The sequence below is a fragment of the Octopus bimaculoides genome, chromosome 2 (assembly GCF_001194135.2).
Source record: "Octopus bimaculoides isolate UCB-OBI-ISO-001 chromosome 2, ASM119413v2, whole genome shotgun sequence".
NCBI classification, from domain to species: Eukaryota; Metazoa; Mollusca; class Cephalopoda; order Octopoda; family Octopodidae; genus Octopus; species Octopus bimaculoides.
In genome coordinates, this window is record NC_068982.1 from 41,227,756 (window position 1) to 41,247,296 (window position 19,541).

The 19,541-nt window shown below is 34.1% G+C and overlaps 1 protein-coding gene across 3 annotated transcripts in view; it reads right to left on the reverse strand.

Moving 5' to 3' along the window:
• The window catches only part of LOC106884229 (putative uncharacterized protein DDB_G0277255), a 27,090-nt gene extending 7,793 nt beyond the window's left edge, over positions 1–19,297 (reverse strand). Inside the window, exons 1-7 of one of the 3 annotated variants that reach the window (XR_001411220.2) lie at positions 18,815–19,297; positions 16,543–16,568; positions 11,145–11,213; positions 8,800–8,827; positions 7,026–7,318; positions 3,824–5,699; positions 973–1,233 (exon numbers count right to left, since the gene is read on the reverse strand). Coding sequence is in view for 2 of the 3 variants with exons in the window: in XM_014935489.2 (XP_014790975.1) it covers positions 973–1,233; positions 3,824–5,699; positions 7,026–7,318; positions 8,800–8,827; positions 11,145–11,213; positions 16,543–16,568; positions 18,815–18,819 (2,558 nt within the window). In the remaining variant the exon portion in view is untranslated. Of the gene's footprint in view, positions 1–972; positions 1,234–3,823; positions 5,700–7,025; positions 7,319–8,799; positions 8,828–11,144; positions 11,214–13,924; positions 13,983–16,542; positions 16,569–18,814 lie in introns of those variants that run through there. The other 2 variants (XM_014935489.2, XM_014935490.1) reach the window with 2 other exon arrangements.
• Between the last annotated feature and the right edge of the window lie 244 nt (positions 19,298–19,541).

The window sequence follows — 19,541 nt, forward strand, 5'->3', positions numbered from 1 at the left end:
GGGGTAACATTATCCAATTATGGTGGTTCAAACTTGCAACTCACAGAATAACCTGCTAAAGTTTTGCTCAAATGATTTAATTTTACTCAGAAAATCTGCTAAATACATTCTCTGCACGTGTTTACAAAATACTGACCACGAAACACAGTGGATTGTGAATAAAGCATTTCCTTTTTGCTGCCAACTTGTTTGAAGGGCATTTTTGCAAATCGAGACCTGTGTAAAATTTGCTTAAAACAGAGTATGACCCCCACCCCCAATCTAATTTTGTCTGAGCTGCTCAGATTGTTTACACAAGAAACAATTATTGAAAATCAAATTATATGACACAGCTCAAATGTCAACTTCAGCATCTATGTTTATGGGTAAACACTATCATAACAAACAGAGATTATCAGCTTTCAACTAAAAGAGGTGTATCATAAGACCCCTGGACTTGTTAGTTGACAACAATGATTCAATCAACTTTCAATGCTACTGTAATATAATTTTGTTCACTGTCCCACTTCATGGTTATTAATGTTCCACAATTTTGCACACGCCATTCTTCTTGCATTTAATACTCACTCACTCAATACAGATCCTACTAAGAACCACTGAACTAGGCAAATACATGCACAAAAAGCAAAAATGAAGAATCTTAAATCTTATCAAATAATTACTGACAGAGAATTAACCCATTCGTTACCATATTTTTAAAATTAAAAAAATTATTAATATAACTGATATTTCTCAGCTGGGGTTTGGAATATAAATTAACATGAAATTTTAATTTAGATCACTTTAAAATGGGAAGTATGTATCATAGTATCAAGGGCAGTTTCAGGTGGGTTGGTATCTAAAGGGTTAATAGAAAAGAAAATATAGTCTGACAAGAGAAATGGTTCCTTTATAAAAATGTCCATAAAAGAAGCACCATTTCCATTGTCGATTGACGGAGAAGATTGAGATGACTGCAACGACAGTACATACCTAGATCTGTGATGATTAGAATATCTGTAAGGAGAACGAATACGAGAATAATTTCGATTATGTCTTGAAACTTTCTGTAATGAATATCTACTTCGATGCCGCGAGAATGGTGATGGGGATCGATCCCGTGATGATGTGTAATCACTGTAGGGGGAAAACTGACCACTTCTAGAATCACTACTAGGAGACGTTGACCTTGAACTTGACTGTGACCAGCTTGGAAATTCTTCAGTTGGAGAATCAGAAGGTGATGGTGAACTGCTGAAAATTGAGAAAAAGGAGTTTGATCATTGATAGCAACAATAGACAAAACTAAATGATGAGGTGATGACAGCGTTAGCAGAGGAAGATATAATTCATCTGCAACAAGACAGAACAAAAGAATATCAGAATATCATCTGAGTCAGTAAAACCATCTAACATTATAATATGAATCCACAACTCAAACCTATATGCTATTGCTATACTGAATTGAGACACTTTCATTTATAATCCTTTACCATTCAGATTACTCCATCTAATGTAATTCTTATTTTTTCACATTGTTTTTAATTATTCGTGTATTATCTGATAACTTTGAAATTTTGACGATTGTTTTTAGAATGGCATTGTAGGATAGGGTGAGAGGCTGGTTCTGGCCAGTTTGAACACAAAACAGGTAGAATATTTTGTCTGGATATGGCCTATTTAAATGCTAATGGTTAACCCTTTAGCATTTAAACCAGCCATATCAGACCAATATTCTACCCATTTTATGTTCAAACCAGCCAGATCTGTTCTCCCACACCTACTCTACAATGTTATTCAACAAATAATTACATCATTGAAATGTTGATGCTACAAGATAATGCAAGAGTAATTCTAAACAATGTGTTGAAATAAGTGTAACATTTGACAGTAACCTGAATACTGAAGAGTTAAAGTAACTTCTGAAAAACTAGTGCCAACCACTTCAACATAAAATATGTAAAATTATTTCATATTTAAAGCAACCATGGGCAACTTGTGGCTTGCAGGACTTAGTGAATGGCATGCCTAAATGGAAAATTACCTTGAATGCTTTTTAATAGGATGGCCTGTTACTTGAAAACAGTTGCCCATGCCTGGTTTCAAGTGAAACAAATAATATACCTAGCTCCAAAACACAATGCAAAGCTTGTAGTAGGATTTGAACCATGAAGTTGAGACAGCTAGTGGAACTTCATGATTAAACAATAACAGACATCAATAAAAGGCTTGAGGAGGTTTGTTCAACAAAACCCAAGTCAGAAGATGGTGAACTATATGCTAATAATTCTAGAGCTGTTTGCACATAGAAAATTGGGAAACTGAAAAGAAGTGTAGTAAAGGTACTGTTAATCATCCTCAAAGACTACAAATAAAAAGTGATTCACTGAAACAGCTGTAAAGATATAAGCATTTCTTGCTAACTGGTAATACTTGTTTTTACTTTAAAGCATGCAAACAATGTATTTGACTTATAAATACAAAGTTTAGTATACAATAAATAGTTTAACCATATTAAGAATGTACCTAATTAAGAGAGAATACCATATCAATAAATAATTAAAATGATTAGTATATCATTTGTCTTGTGCAGGAAAACCAAAAATATGATTGCAACATTTCATATCATTGTGAGGAATCACGAAGAGATTGAATATATCCAGGATTTAAAACATTCCAACCATGACTATACTGTTGAAAGTGTTCACCCTTTTTAAAAAGAAACAGGTGCTGGTGCCACATAAAAAGCACGCACTACACTCTTAAGTGGTTGACATTGGGGGCATCCAACCATAGAAACTATGTCAAAACAGACAATTGGAGCCTGGTACAGTTCTCTGGTTGGCCAGCTCCTGTCAAACTGTCCAACCCATGCCAGCATGGAAAACAGTTGTTAAATGATGATAGTGTAATTTGAAAGAATATTAGCTTTTATTTCTGGCAGATAGAAATGCTAAAAAAGTATTTTGTCCAGCGGGCTAAACGATTCTGCCAGCTCACTGCAGTAGGAGATCTTTAATAATACAAATAATATATTAATGCATTCCAATGAAATTGGGTAAAAATGCTTTTATGTTTAGAAGAGCTGAACACAGAACAAAATCATTTTATGTGTGTGTGGGGGGGGGGGTTATAAACTATTATTTTTAAATCAGTTTACGATGAGTTTATACACTATGAAATAAATCTTGAAGGAATTAAATGTAGATCATTGTTTGAAAAGAAATTAGGTTAGCTGCTTGGATCTTTGTTACCACCCATGCAAGAGAATGGCAGAATGAAATTTAAGAAATTGGTTAAGAAACGATTTTGAATGACCACTGGGCAAAAGTGATCCAGCAGAGTGGATATGAAGGAGTGCTGACAAGATTCTGGCTTTAGGAGTTTAACAAAAGACCTGGTTGGAGGCCCAACCTTCTGACTTCTTTTATAGGGCTTAGAAAAACTGAAGGACTGCTGCAATAAGTGAGTAAATCTGAGAGGGGAATTTGTTGAATAAAATCATAATTAACTGATCCTCCTGTATTTTCTTTAACCCAAAACCAAGAACTTTTCAGCACAGCCACTTTTATAAAAACTATAATTTTAGCTATATATACACAAAAAAAGAAAAAAGTTACTGCAATAGTGATGATCAATAAAGCCAGTAATGATTAGATGTTGAGTTCATGGAGAACAAGTATAAACAAAAGCCAATTCAGTAGAGTTACCTAGTAATTTATTTAAATAGAAATGTTGGCTTTACTTTCAGTATCCCAGTGATGAAGACCAAATGATCATAATTTCAATAAGACTGTACATAAGACAAGTCTACAGTTTTACTGGAAAATAAATCAATACTTACGACGATGAAAGACAACTTTTTGAAGTTTCACAATCAGAGTCAAACTGCTGATGATGACGTATCGCACTTTTTCTCCTTTCACTCCAAGGATATTTATGAACCAGAGAAGAGGAATTTATATCATACTTTGTACTATTGCTGAAAGATTGATGGTATGCTGGGATCTTACAAAGCTCAGTCACATGTTCAGGAGAAGGATTTTTGATAAAGTCAGATGTATCAATCTCATTATCAATATAAGATTGATAACTAATCTTAGGTTTGCTGTTAATTGCTTCTATTGATAGCCCACTTAAATATGTTGGCACTTTATTTAACAGAACTTCATCATCTGATCCATCATTGTCTATACTCATATCTTTTTCATCTGATTTATAAAGAGGATCCTCCTCCATGGGGGAGTTTTCATTATTAGATGTATTCTCATTAACTGCTTGATCACTAATTTTTGTTGTTGAAGGACTATCCACAGAGGTTTTAACTGGTTCAGAAATAAATAAAAAATCATTTTCATTTAAAATACTTTCTTTTAGATTATCATCGTTTTCATAAGATATATTTACTGTTGTTTCATTAGGGAAGTTACAGAAATTTTCATAAGTTTTTTGATTGTGTCTTAAAGACGGTGATATCAACAAATCCAGAGAATTTTTGAGATTAAAATGGTTCTGATCAATTGTTTTTAAACTAGTAAAATCTAACATATCAGAGTCTAAGATCCCTTCAACATCTGTAGAAGAAATCTTCTCCAATTCTTTATCATTAGGATAATCAAAAATACAAGCATTGATTGCTTCATCTGTAGGACAAGACAACAAACCACATGGATTCAAGTGACCTAGAGGACTATTTACATTGCAATGTTTTACATAGTTTGCAGTCAAATTGTCTTCACTTAAGTGACAACACATCTGACAGGGTACAACATCAGGAAAAACATCATCATTGCATTTCTCACCAGAATTAGGTTTCGGGAAGAAATCCTTACACATATCACAAGTGCGAAAATCATGATTGTCAACATTTCGACAATCAAATGGATTTTCACTGCTAACATAATCATGCAGGGCACTTAATCCACAAGATGATATATTCTGTTTTTCAACAGATTCAAAGTCTGAAGAGACTTCAGCTGTTTCTCGTTTTTCTTCATGAAGCACATCCTTTGTATCATCAGAACTAACAGGTAGGGGTGAAGATGTTGAATTAGCTGTCTGTACATTTGAAGAACTAGAATTTTCATTTTCAAGTTTTAAGCTATTAGTTTGTGGATCGTTAGAAAAATATTCCTGCGTATTAGGGTTATCTGAGTCTTTGTTTGTATTGCTCACAGAATTATCTAAGCATTGGTCATCACTAATTTTTTTCTTTTTCTTTGGAATTATAAATGACCTTCTTGTTGATGATGTTGTAGTAGTAGTAGTAGTAGTAGTAGTAGTAGTAGTAGTAGTAGTACTCTTTTCTTTAGGAATAAATCTAGGACAATTAAGTGTGTAGTCATGATCCCTTAAATGACTATAATAGGGCTTATACTGAATAGTTTGCTTCTTAGAAGAGTTATTATTGTTATTATCTTGACTTTTTAATGAACTTAATTCAACATATCTTGTTAAATTTTGAGGCTTCAGTAAGTCTGGAAATTCATCTGCCGAAGCACTTTTTTTAACTGGCCTTGTAAAAGATAATTCTGGTAGAACAATTGGTGGTATAGAGTCTTTTGTATCATTTAATGCAGAGTTTCCAGTTTGGTTAGTTTCACTATTTGGTTTAATTGTTTGGTTTCCAGCCAATTTAGAACTGACAGGCTTCAACACATTTGACTGGAGTGGATCTGAATTCTCAACATCAGTAATTGATGCCACATTAACTTGGTTTTCTGAAATATATATATATATATATATCTATATAAAAAAATGCTAATTAGGATATATAAATAACATTCATTTCTCAGTATTTTTTTTTTTTTGTGGATATTTTCTTATCCTGTACAGTTTTAAAATCACACACAACCCTTTAGTATTTAAACTGATTGGTTCTAGCCTATCACACCTACCCTACAATGTCATTCTAAAACTGAACAATCACATCTCCTTGAAATTTTCAAGTTACAAGATAATGCAAGATTAATTCAAAACATGAATGAATAAACATAATCTGAACACCAAAGGGTTAAATTTACTTTCTTTTACGTGGTTCAGTCATTTGACCGTAGCCATGCTGGAGCACCACCTTAAAGGATCTTAGTCGAAGAAATCAACCCCAGGACTTATTCTTTGTAAGCCTAGTATTTATTCTATCAGTCTGTTTTGCCAATCCACCAAGTTATGGGGACATAAACACACCACCATCAGTTGTCAAGCAATGATGTGGGGACAAACACAGGCACAAAAACACATTTTTTCAGTTTCCATCTACCAAAAAATCCATTCACAAGGCTTTGGTTAGCCCAAAGCTGCAGGAGACACCTGTCCAAGGTGCCATGCAGTGGGACTGAACCCAGAACTACGTGGTTGGGAAGCAAGCTTCTTACTAGTCATGCCTGTACCTTTTTATAAGCAAATATTTAGCATTTTTTGTTTCTATTCAAAAACTGGCTGTTCTTTTACAGTGCTAGATATACCTTGAATTTGATATATATTTTACAAATAGGGTCCAACCCATGCTAGCATGGAAAGTGGGCGTTAAACGATGAGGATGATGTATGGTCAATAAGTTTGTATTTCAGTTGTCTAGTTTGGGATTTAATTCTAATGCATGGTACCTTAGGCAAGTGTCTCTTACCATAACCTTAGGTGGGCCGAAACTTTGCGATATTTGGTAGATGGAAACTGTGTGGAAGCCTGTCAGAGATAATGTTTCTCCTCTTGAGTGGTAGTCTTAATCTGCTGCCCAGTTTAACATCACCACAAGTCTCTTGGGTGCATTCAGCAGAGTTTATTGCTGCCAGTTTTTGGACCAAATCTCCATTAGTGAATAACTTACCCCTATCGGGTTTGTAGCTCTTGAACAAATAGTCATGGACACTGAGTATGTAAAAATATTGTAATTAAAACCAGTGAAAAATTTTATCAACCCCAAAAACATGTATTTTACACACTTGTAGCAAATAATTTGTGGTAAAAATAAAATGCCAAATTATTTACATTACATTTATGTCTTACAATTTTAAGATATACCCTGAATACAAAGAAATAATACTTACGATTCGATGTGCCATGAACAACATTGGTACCATTGCACTGCACATCAGTTACAAGCTTCATTTTATTGACTCTAGGATCTCTGAGTAATGAAGACACAGGAATGCCATGTCTATTTTTAACTAATTTTTTTACAATACCATTAGACACTAGTGATAATTTTCTTGGAAGTGAATTTTCATTTCTAGTTGCAGATACAGTAATTGTTGGAGTTGGATGGGAAAAGCCATCAGTTTTGTATGCTGTAATATTCTGGAAACTTGTAGGTATTAATGAAATACTTGATGTCTTTGCACTGTAGATAGGAAAAAGAAAAAGAAAAATTTTTAGTATTGCTGTTCACTTATAGTTATACATATCACACAACCAAGATTGCATCAAACATTCAATTCCTTTATGAGAACACAAAAAATATTTAACCCTTTAGCATTCAGATTATTCTGTCAAGCATGATGTTTATTTATTCAAATTGGTTTGATTTAATTATGCATTATCTCACTAGTTCTAGATTTCAATCATGATTGTATAATTTGACAAGGACATCGTATAGGTGTGAGAAGCCACATCTGGTTGATTTGAACTTAAAACTGGTAGAATATTTGGGCCTGATATAGCCAGTTTAAATGCTAAAGAGCTGAAAACTCCAAACAATTACAGACTCTCAGCGACAAGCTTCATTTTTCAATGAAGAACTGCACACAAATCGAGAGGTTTGTCTTCATTATATAACCTGATCAACAATTCTACACTTACTAACATACTGCAACAGCTTAAATATTCTGCATCTGTGTCTTAAAGAGTTTGATTCTTGACTACATGGTTTCAGTTTCAGTCCTACTTCGTGACACCTTGAACAAGTGTCATCTACTACAGCCCCAAGCTGACTACAGCTTTTTGAGTGGTTTATGATAGATAGAAACTGAAAGAAACTCATTATATGAGTATGCATGCACATAAATGTGTCTTGAAATCACAATTGTTGTAAATGAATGTCAGTTCCAACATTGTGCAAAAACATGTTTGGCTATTGGGAAATATTACCTTACTTGGAAACAAGGGTTGGCACCAGGAAGGGCAGTCTGGCCATAGGATATCTGCCTCAATAAACTCCATCCAACCCATGCAATCTTGGAAAAGTGGACATGATAAATTATACATAAAAGAGTTTATTGGTTAAGAGCCCAGGAAATTCACTATATTCTTAACATGAGCAGAAGAAAAATTCAGTTGAACAGATAATAAATCAGACAGTATGCCAAGACTTTTCATGTGACTGGAATACCTCCCCTCCCACTGATACTGACAAACCAATCATCTTCAACACTAAGATGTGGAATTTGCAAGCTGAAAATTCTGATTATAGGATGACGAGAAACTTCAGTCTCCATGCAGATAATTTCTAATCACTGTTCTACATGCTACTCATCTCAATGATAACCAAATTCCTTCCTTACATCATGAAGACATAGCCTTTCAGCCACAGTGAATGCAATCTGCCCAGTAAGCTGGTAATTCCAAACAAACTCATTGATAAATGTAAAAGATCCAACCTTTATCACACATAGGACAGGTTTTGCAAACCACAGTGAAGGCAACTCATCTAGGCGAGCAGTAGCCTTGAATAGAAACTGATAGAACAGAGTAGACTCCTTAATCCTATTGTAGACATACTCTTAGTCAGCTAGTTAACAGAAAAGGCTTCTAGCTGTAAAAATCATGCCACAAAATGAACAAATATGGAAAAATAAACATTCAAATCATTCAGCATATACTAACCTTGTTAAATCTTGTACTGGTGGAAAGTCTAGATTAAAAAGAAAACATAAATGGTAAAGAAATCATTAAAAAATATAAATGGCAGTACATTAATTCATGATTTAGTCAAACCTAAAAATTTTATTATTCAAAACTTGGTGACAAAAATTACTAATTACTTTCAATAAGCAATTGAAATAAATATCAATGGTTCAATTTATAGCTATATGTGATCTTTACTGAGTGTATTACATCTGAGACATTAACATTTTGTTATTTTACTCATCTACATGTACCTCTACATTTGCCCCTCCCTGAACTACCACATGTCACTGCTATTTCCCACCGAGCCACACCTCCCACTACATTCACCTCTACCCTCACATCTAACCATCTGTTACTATCCCCTCCTGGATCCACTGCCTGTATCTTCTCTTGCTTCCTCAGGGTTTGGGCCTGGCAACTTATAGCTACCAAACATCCAGATATGCAAAGTAGCCATGTACCTTCTCCACAACAAGACACCTCTACTTCTACTTGGCATAAAATCTTTCCACTCTCTCAAATACTGCACCTCTTAATCAATGGGGCTTTTCCTTTCCCTTCTGCTGGTTCTTTCCTGTTTGCAAGCTACTTAGCAACCTTACCAATACTAGTGGCACGTAAAAAGCACCCAGTAAGCACTGTAAAGTAGTTGGCATTATGGAGGGCATACAGTCATAGAAATCATGCTTAAGCTGACATGAAGCAGCTCTGTAGCTCACTGGATTCTATCAAACCAGCCAACTCATGCCAGCATGTAAAGTAGGTTTTTAAATGATAATGGGATAGCAGTAATGTATCTGCAACTGTAATGAATTGGCTAGCACAGATTACAAAGCTTTGAGTATTTAGTTAACTAGCTCATATTTGGGTTTGGCATGTTCCTTTTCAAACTTTGGTGCAACTCAACTCTTGTTAAAAATGCTCATGCTTTCAATATGTAGTAGTTTCTGTGTACACACCCAAGCTTACATCCCAACCCTACTGCAAACAGATTACTGAACTCGCTCACTTCTGACACTATTTTTAGCTTCCTCAAACATCCTCTTGAACAACTAACTCACTGCTAACCAGCTATCAATAAAATGTCTTTTCAAGTTGAACAAATAAAATCTGTCTCACCAAAAGCATGGTATTCGGGGCCTTTTTTTTTTCGTTTTAATCTATTTTTCATCTGAGTACAAACATCATCGAGTGGATCCTATTCAACCTAACTGTACCAATTTAACTTTCCATCTTGAGATTACATCTTTCATTCACACACATTTATTTTTACTCAATACTTTTTAGAAGAGTACATGTTTATTAAACTTCAAGTTCACTATCAACCCATTTTTTTTTTTTTGGTAAAAATCTAGTGGCTGTGGTAAGAAGCTTGCTTCCCAACTCTGCATAGCACCTCGGGCAAGTGTCTTCTACTATATAACCTCGGGTTGTGACCAAAGTTTGAAGAGTGAGAAAACTGAAAGAAACCCGTCTTGTGTGTGTGTGTGTGTGTGTGTGTGTGTGTGTTTCTTTGTGTTTAACAACCGATGACGCTGTATTCTCGTCCCCTAACTTAGCGGTCCGACAAAAAGAATAAGTACCAGGCTTTACAAAAAATTTAAAAAATAGTGGATTCGATTAGTTCAACTAAAATCCTACAAGGCGTTACCCCAGCAGTCTAATTAATGACTGAAACAAGTAAAAAGATATATATATTCTCTTTTGTAAAAAATTTTTTTTTAAATTAGTGTCTAAACTTAAAGCCAATCTTGTATGGAAGATGTTATTGTAATTAAGAACTGATTGTTTAATTGGGTGGGGAGGGATGATGAGTGCGATAATTGAACTTTGAGCAAGAGGTACTAAACTAAAGAAAAAAACTTGATGCTGCCATGTGTCATCTGTTCTGAATAGATTATAAATAGCAGAGAAAGTTATAATGCCTTTCTTTATAGAGCAGCGACGAAAAGGAGGGGATGGGTAGCATGGGCACGACAATCACCCTGCTTTTCAGTTCATGAGTGGTTGATAGTGTCTAGTCACACCTTTCCAACAGCAATTTCTCAGACCTTAAAAATAACGCCCGTCTCTAATACCCATTTCTTTCGCTGCCTATTATAACGCCTAAGGACCCCCCCCCCTTCACTACATACAGATCATGGGTAAATTTTCAAAACAAAATTTACTTAGGTTACAATAAAACTTTGTTGACGGACAAAAATCAATAGATGTACTATTTTTTTTTTTTTTTACATTTCGATTTAAAACGGTATTAAAGTATTTTGGTGTTTTTTTTTTAAAAATAAAACTGAAAAATATCTAGACAAAAAATCCCTTACCCGAAGACGCTACAAAATCTTCAAATTGAGAGAGAAGTTTGTTATAAGATGTAGCTTCAATGACAACACCTGGAATAAAATAGTCTTTGTTACTCAAAAGATAAATGTAAACTATAAAGTAAACGTTTTAGTTTAACAAACAATACTTTAGAAAATCCTAAATTTTTTTCTGTAATTATATTTAGTTTGTATTAATGCAGTTGTATCAATTACGGGAGAAAGTTATAATATAATATAGGAATGATATTATTCAGCCGAAGCACAGGGAAGTAGAATAAAGTTTAAAATCAAATAGCATTTAATATTTTAAGTTAATTCACGCAGAGGGTTTTATACTGGTATTGTAAGACGAGTAATCAGACATTCAGACTAGTGCTTTTTCTCTTCAGGAATTAAGGAGACTTGACTGAAGTAAAAACAGCTGAAATAGCAGTGTTCGTATGCATGAGAGGAAACAATCTTTAAAACTGAAACATTTTGTTAACCAAATCTTACAAAAGTTTATAAACAGTAAAAACTAACGTTCCATGCAAGAATATATAATAAATAAAGATACGACTAAGATTACTTCCAAAAATTGAATGATGTTGCTAAATACAAATGCATGCAAAATATCTGAAAGAAAAAAACTACGACAAAAAAGTTACTGACAAGCTGTTACTTTATTCTAATTGCCTTACATGCCGTTCTATTTTAATCCAAATCAGCAGATTTTGAAGAGAAGGCAGGACGTGTAAGCCGGAACATTTTCACTCATATCCAAACTAAAATGCGTACACGTGGTCAAGCCAACCTACATTTATTCTCTCATGACCTTCTCGAAAGCTTGCTTGTACAATTATTCATTGATTAAAAAATATATATTTTCAAATTCATAACAAAACAATCATTTCTATATTAGATAACTTTGAATAATTATTCTTTTAACTCAACAACAATGATGTTCTCGTTAATCATGGAAACTACACCTTGCTTATTCAAGCATACGAGGGAACAGAACAATGAAGCAGTTGTTCAGTACGCTAGAAATAGCAGCCAATCTTTAAGCGATACATCATATTTTAAAAAAAAGGAGCATAGCTAATGTAATCCGAAAGAGAAAAAAAAAAGATGGGGTTTAGTAGCATTTGACCATTTTAAATTCAGGTTTTTAAAAAAATTTTATTATTCATTCTTTTGTTTATCACTTGTTACTGACATTTGAATACAATGGAAGAGATAATTACATTAATGGAGCTTGAGAGCAATCTATAAATATTAAATTAAGGCGTAGTATAAAGACAATGATTTCATAACACTACTTGCAAAAGCTATTCCTAATATGTTCATAGTTCTGTTTAAGATCATCCAGCAGGTCATGAAATTATTGTAAATTACATAAATTAAGATTAAAATAATGCCTATCATAGGGCATTGTTGTCGAGTTTACAGGGCTTTTATAGATATGAGCGTGACCCCACCCCACTAAACCCAAGTATAACATAATTGTTAAAACGTCTACTTTTCCATGCTTGTATGAGCCAGAGCTTCAGGATTATTTTCTACGGGTGGATGTCCTTCCAGTCACCAACCCTGACGTGTTTCCAAGCAAAATAATATATCTCAATGACCAGATCCGTTTTTGCAGAATATATATGAAATGATTCTGTATGACAGTGAGACACACACACACACTTGGTTTTGGGTTCAATTCCACTGCTTGATAACTTGGGCAAGCGTCTTCTATAACCCAGGGATGACCGAAGGAATGAGAGTGGATTTGATAGACGGAAACTGAAAGAAGCACCGTTCGATTGTTGGGTCGCATGGAGGCAGTGACAGGTGACCAAAACCTTTGGCGATATACCGTGCTTGTGTAGATCTGTAAAGCCAAGTGAGACCGTAGTCGTAGCCGATGCCGGTGTCAGGCCAATGGCAGCAGTGCCGGTGGCACGTAAAAAACGAAAACTACACTGCGAGTGGTTGGCGTTAGGAAGGGCATCCAGCCGTAGAAACCTTGCCAAATCAGATCGGAACCTTGTTCAGCCCCCCCCCCTCTTACTAGTGTTCAGTAAAACCGTCCAACCCATGCCAGCATGGAAAGCGGACGTTAAATGATTATACATGACATGATGCGTGAGTATTATCGAAAATACACACGACAAGCACCTTTCATTTTGACTACCAAATCCACCACGTGGTTTCGGGATCAGTCCTACTGCGGGGCACCCTTGGACAAATTGTTTTCTACTATCGCCCCGGACCAATCAAAGACCAGGTTCGGTAAACAGAAAATTGAAAGAAGCCTGGAAGCAATATCTTAGAGTCTATAAAAACAAAAACAATGATTGATCGTTTTGAACACTAGATGGTCTCTCTCTCTCCTTTTCTCTCAGCCTCTCATGAAAGATGAAGGATTCATCAATTGAATTGACGCCAGTATAATTACTTTATGAAAACCGGTTTGATCTGATGAAAAAAAACAAAAACAATGTAGTAGTCTATGAAAACAATCTAGACAAGACTTGTATAATTTGCATAAACTTCACCACCGCAATACGACCATGAATTGGAAAGATCAATTAGTATGGAATAAATAAATACAGTAGCAACCGAACAATGCGAGGATTTCCTCAGATGATTAGTTGCTAGGGAAATAAGTTAACTGCTAGTAAATTCATGTACAGGACATATAGCAAAACAGAAAAATATCGAAGAATACTTATTGAAAAAGAAATATTTTCAAAAGCTATCAACAAGAAGAGAAAACAAATTCATTAGTAACAAAAACAAGCACGTACGCATTTACGCGCGCCTGTAAGCATTGTTTCATCCGCATAACTCTAGTCAGCATGGAAATAACAGGCGTTAGACGTTAAAAATGATGTGTGTGGTGCGTGTTCTCCCACTGACATTGTTTTCCCACAACTTTCTTTAAATTGCACATTTTTTAATAAAAATTACCAGAAATACATTTTAAATGGTGCAGATTACGATACAATGAAAAAAAAACATTGAAAATAGGCAATAAATGGGAGAGAGGGAATCGTTTCACAATCCCACAATGTTTTTTTTTTTAAATATATATTTAAATTTTTAAGACACAAGTCTTTGAGTATGTAGTCTTTATAAAATAGGGGAGGGGGGAAAATTGTAATCTATATCGAAAATGTATCTCAAAAAAATTTTATTGAAAGATATGAATTTGACAAAGTTCAAGGAAGAAGTATGATCCTCCAAAGAAAAGGGGAAAAATCGTTAAAAATTATCTAAGAAAGTTATGATAAAAAACAAAGTCGGTGGGGAGATACACTCCTGAAGCTAAGCCTATTTTGTCTTATCTAAATAAAGATGTTCATACAATTTATATCAATCACACTACACCTGAAAATAGCCCAGTAAAATGAGTGCAAACGTTTAAATAACCCCTATCATACAATTTCCTACGATTTTTTTTTTTTGCCATGTGATGAATTCCATTTTAAACTTCGCCGTTAGTGAACAAAAATTACCCTGGAATTTTAGCTGACATTAAACAAAGCCCTACAGATGTTTCTTCAGCTTCATAAATTATCACAGAAAAACCTATATATTGGCATCAGTTCTTAAAAGTACATATGGCAAGCAATTCCATTGACTAAACTGTACAACGCATAACTGCTCTGACTGAAAAACCGCAGCAAGCAATAAATTATGACTATTAGACCGTATCTACTCATTTAAAATATCTACCATATGCATGTATTAAAATGCCACGTGTATGACCTATATTGTCTTTAAAATAAAAGTAGACAAGTAAAATCATCAGCAGATATATTATAAAAAAATATTTTAATTGCTTTTGTCAAGCTGCTATGTAATATAATGGCCAAATATAAATTCGGTTCCATATATCGCCCTTTGCCCATTTGCAGTACAAAAGAGGGAGAAAGCTAACTAAATAATTCGCGATCAGCTGACAAGAGACAAAACAAAAGAATGTAGAGCATGGTATCAATTTTCAATTGCAGAACGAGGAAAAAAATAATAAAGGCTCCATAGAAAATAAATTTATCAACGATGATGATCATAGCCAGGCGCACGTGCGTCACCGATGAAAGCCGGTATCACTGCACTGAGACACTTTCAGACATATGGTTCTGTTGATTTCACATTCTTTCCTCTTGACATGCAAATAGCTTCAACGGAGAACTACATTGGGAAATAATTTTATCGAGATCTCATTAGACCGTTCAAATTGAATAAATAACGGATTTAAAAGCAGCCAATTTGTGGGGGGGGGGGATATATATATACTCAAGCGAATCCGCATAAAAGGGATGTAGATATAATGAATAGTAAACCCAAAATTTCTAAAATAAATAATTCAATATATTTAATATGCAATTTTTACTATCAAGAATAGTTTCCGAAAGAACTACTAGCTGGATAGAAATCTCTCTCTCGCTATATATATATATATATATATATACACACACACACACACACACACAGATGTTTTTTTTCATTATTATTAATAACATCACAAGTTTTGACATTTTAATATGTACATAATTTTTTACAAGCATCAGATTCGTTCGGAAATCCTCGCAACCTCTTTTCTGACTGTCCACATTATTTTACATTTGAATAAATTAACCAGTAACGCTACACCATGCCCTCTTTAGTATAAGTTTCAATGCGTGTAAAGTGCGATCGCCTGGCTAGGGTCGCCCTGGTGTAATTAATCCCTTATATACTACAGCAGTCAGTAGCCATCTTCTCACAATATTTTAGCAGTTGCTACTAAAAGCCAGTTATTCATTTCCGTCAGCTATTTCCCATCCAACACCAATTACAAGAGTTACTAAGCCTAATACATAAAACAACAGTTTCCTCAGCCTACATAGCAGATTCAGTCCAAGTTCAACTATAAATGTTTGCAAAGCTTCAACTCAAAGCCAGATTTGAACAAACACAATGGAAGTAATGTTTGCATTGCAAAGCTTAAACTCCAAAACCAGATTTAAAATAAAGCACAGTGAAAAAGTAGAGGAGGTGGAAAATAGGATTGAAAACAAACTGGTTTTATAAGCTTCTGCAAAACAAATTATCACATAATTTTCGTTAAGAGAGTTGAAACCTCTCGCTAGTAATGTGACTTCATGCTTTGAGAGAGAAAGAAATTGCTTTTTACTCTAGGAGACCTGAAATTAACAGTTTATTTGCCTCTTATGTGGTACAAAGGAAATCAAAGACCTAAGTCCTTGGTAACGGCGACCAGTACTAAAAATAAATTCCATGGAAAGTGTTTGTTGTGAGACGAGGTGAAAGAAGAAGAAAGCAACATGTCCACTGTCCGGTTGAATGACCTGTGAACAAAAAACGATAACAGACTGGGCGACAGGTTGCTTGCTACTGAAGAGATATGACTACTTACTGTCATGAAGATTACTGCTGTTATTTCTGAAAAACAAAAGAAACAAAATCAGCCACAATAAAAAAAAAATACAATATGAAATGTAATCAGTAATAAACATTTATAATTTTATTTTAAAGTTAGTAATTAAAAATTGGTGCGGAAAAATTGCCTTGAAATTTCGTCTTAAGTTAATTTGATTTTTCTCCAGAAAGAACTTTGACTACAACTCAGGATTTCACATGGCTATTATTGAATGAAGTATTGCAAGGACAATAGTTTATCCCAGTGAATTAGAACGTCTCAGATTTTTATGCAGGACGAGAGCTCAAAACATCTGAAATAATTGAAGTTGTAAGACCGAACCTTTTTAAAACAAAGGATCTCTTTTGCTCAATAAATAAAAATCATTCAAGTGCTGTTTATTATAAAGGTGGAGTAAAGAGAATCTAGAAAAGAATTATAAAATTACAAAATCCCCAAAATATGATTTGTAACTGAAAAGTTATTTCAGTTAAAACCTATGATGTGGTTATTGGCTATCAACACAGGTCTATAATTCTTTATAATCTGTAACATTTAGAGTAGTTGAGCTATTTATTTTATCGTCTTAACGTTGAAAGTTCAATTGTTTAAAACATTGTTCAATTCAAAAGATTAAGGTACATATGGAAAAGTTTATATAAACATTTCTTATCAAGTCTTCAACAATTTATAGACCTAAATACAGTTGTATTTTTTTTTTAAATGCGAATACCTAGGCAATAAAATGTGTTAAATGTAAATTCTACATCATTATAAATCAATATATATTTAGAATTGCGATTTTGTCGTAAGCTTTATCAACTTAGATTTTAGTCCACGTAAGGACAATGAATATAGATTTTGGTAGCGAAAATATTTGAGGAGGGAAAAAACAACCCAAGGAAGGAAAATGAGATTTCTAATCTTTGTAACATTAATTATAAGTCTCATTTTCTCAAAAGATCGTCAAACGTTTGACGATCTTTTTAAGGACTGCAAACACGGAAGAAATATGATATATCTAGGGATTCATGTTGCCGGTAGGCAAACCCGTCAGTGAGAAACGGGTTGCCGAAAAGAAGGGGAAAAGAAAAACATCACTATATAAAGGAGTTCAAGTAAATGTATCGAAAAATTGAAGTTTTAAAATATTTGCTAATGAAAAAAAAAAAAATTACAGTACATTTATTTCTAAAAGCCATAGGAGTGGATATCACATACCATGTTTAGTCAGATCATGTAGGACTAGTGAAAATAAACCCACGTGAATTGCGACTAAAAAAGTTTACCATGATAAATGAGAGAATTTCAAAGGAATTTCATTTAATGGTATTTTAAAAAATACATCTTAAATTGTTTAATACACCGCTTAGAGCAACCTCGTCAGAAAAAATTAGTTAAAATACTTTATTTAAATAGCGAAGCAACGGAATGATGGGATAAGATCACTTCAAAATAATGACTAAGGCACTTTATATTTCAGACGTGTCACATTTATAATTGTAAATTCTATTATATATTTCCCAAAGAAACTTCAGTTGATTTCGAGATCATTAAGAATTTAATGAAAGTATAAAAGCAGGGAAGCCTAATTTAGAAGTCGTTAAAGAGAAATACCATGTGGATTAATAAAATGCCAACTCTCCTCCCTTCTATTGTGACGTTGAAAAAACAGTTATCAAGTTGCGCAAGATCTAAGAGTTCGTTTTAACTAGTTCTAGTTGCAGAGTGAGAGTGCATTTAAAATTGATAGTTCGAATAAACAAACTGAAATGAATATAAATAATTTAATTCTATAAAAATTTAAGCTTAAATAAAAATGGAGAAGTATCGAGAGAAATCATAAAGACGGGGGTCGAAATTCAATAGTTCACGAAACGAAAACAGATCCCCGTTTTGTGGCCACTGCATACATGTGCGTATGAAAGACGTAGATGAATCACACATATACACACGTGTGCATGTAAAAAAAATAAAAAAATCCATAAATCTGCTGAAGACTCCTTTGGAAACCAATATAGGCACTATTTCAGTTTATACCAATACATGAAAAAGATTACTTTCTTTTATTTTAATGAACAGAATAGACAGCACTTTTGCAGAGGTTTAACACGTGGCTTATTGAAGGAAGCCTTTCACGTCATAAAAATGCTTCCTAATAAGAACGATGGACGATTTTTTTTTATATAACCTGTAATTTTCAAATATACTTTTCAAAATTGTACAATAAAAATATAATCATAACATAAATGATAAATCGATAACTTACTTCATATTGGACAATACTGGTTACAGATGGGGTACATCCAACTATGGAACATGTCAGGCTAACTTTAAAATATCAAAATCGTCGATTATAATATAAATGAATATCCAAATCCTGGGTTTAGATTAGAAAAACAAAACTTGCCGAAGGGTGTATCCACTAAAATAATAACAGCAACATAAAAACGGTAACGCACCGACTAAGCATATTGCAAATACCGACAGAAAAAAATAATAACCAAATAAATTTCTATATCGGCTTCCCGCTCTTACAGTCGCAACCACTCCTTCTTATTCATTTCTCCCTCTTCGTCTCATCGCAGTCATTGTCCTTATAGCTTCCCTTCCCTCCATACATCTTTCTCGCTCGCTCACTCTTTCTCTTTTTCCTTCTCTGTCTCCGGTTGCCTCTCTCTTTCGCATTAGCACGCTCTTTAATTGGCTACTTCCTTTCCTGACGTGATTTGTTCTCCACCTCCTTTGCAGTTGTGACGTCACTTGGAGGGAACTGTACAGCTAACGCAGCAACCATTATGAAAACAGAGTGTTACGTAAAAGACACCGGCATCATTACGAAAAATATTTGATTCATCGCTTTTGGCGAGAGAGAAGCAGAAATGCATTGGGCTTGATTGACACGTTGATTATTGTGGTTTATCATATGAAATATTTAGTAGTACAGAAAACTGAATTAGCTCTCTAGATGACGATAATCATATAACGTCTATCTA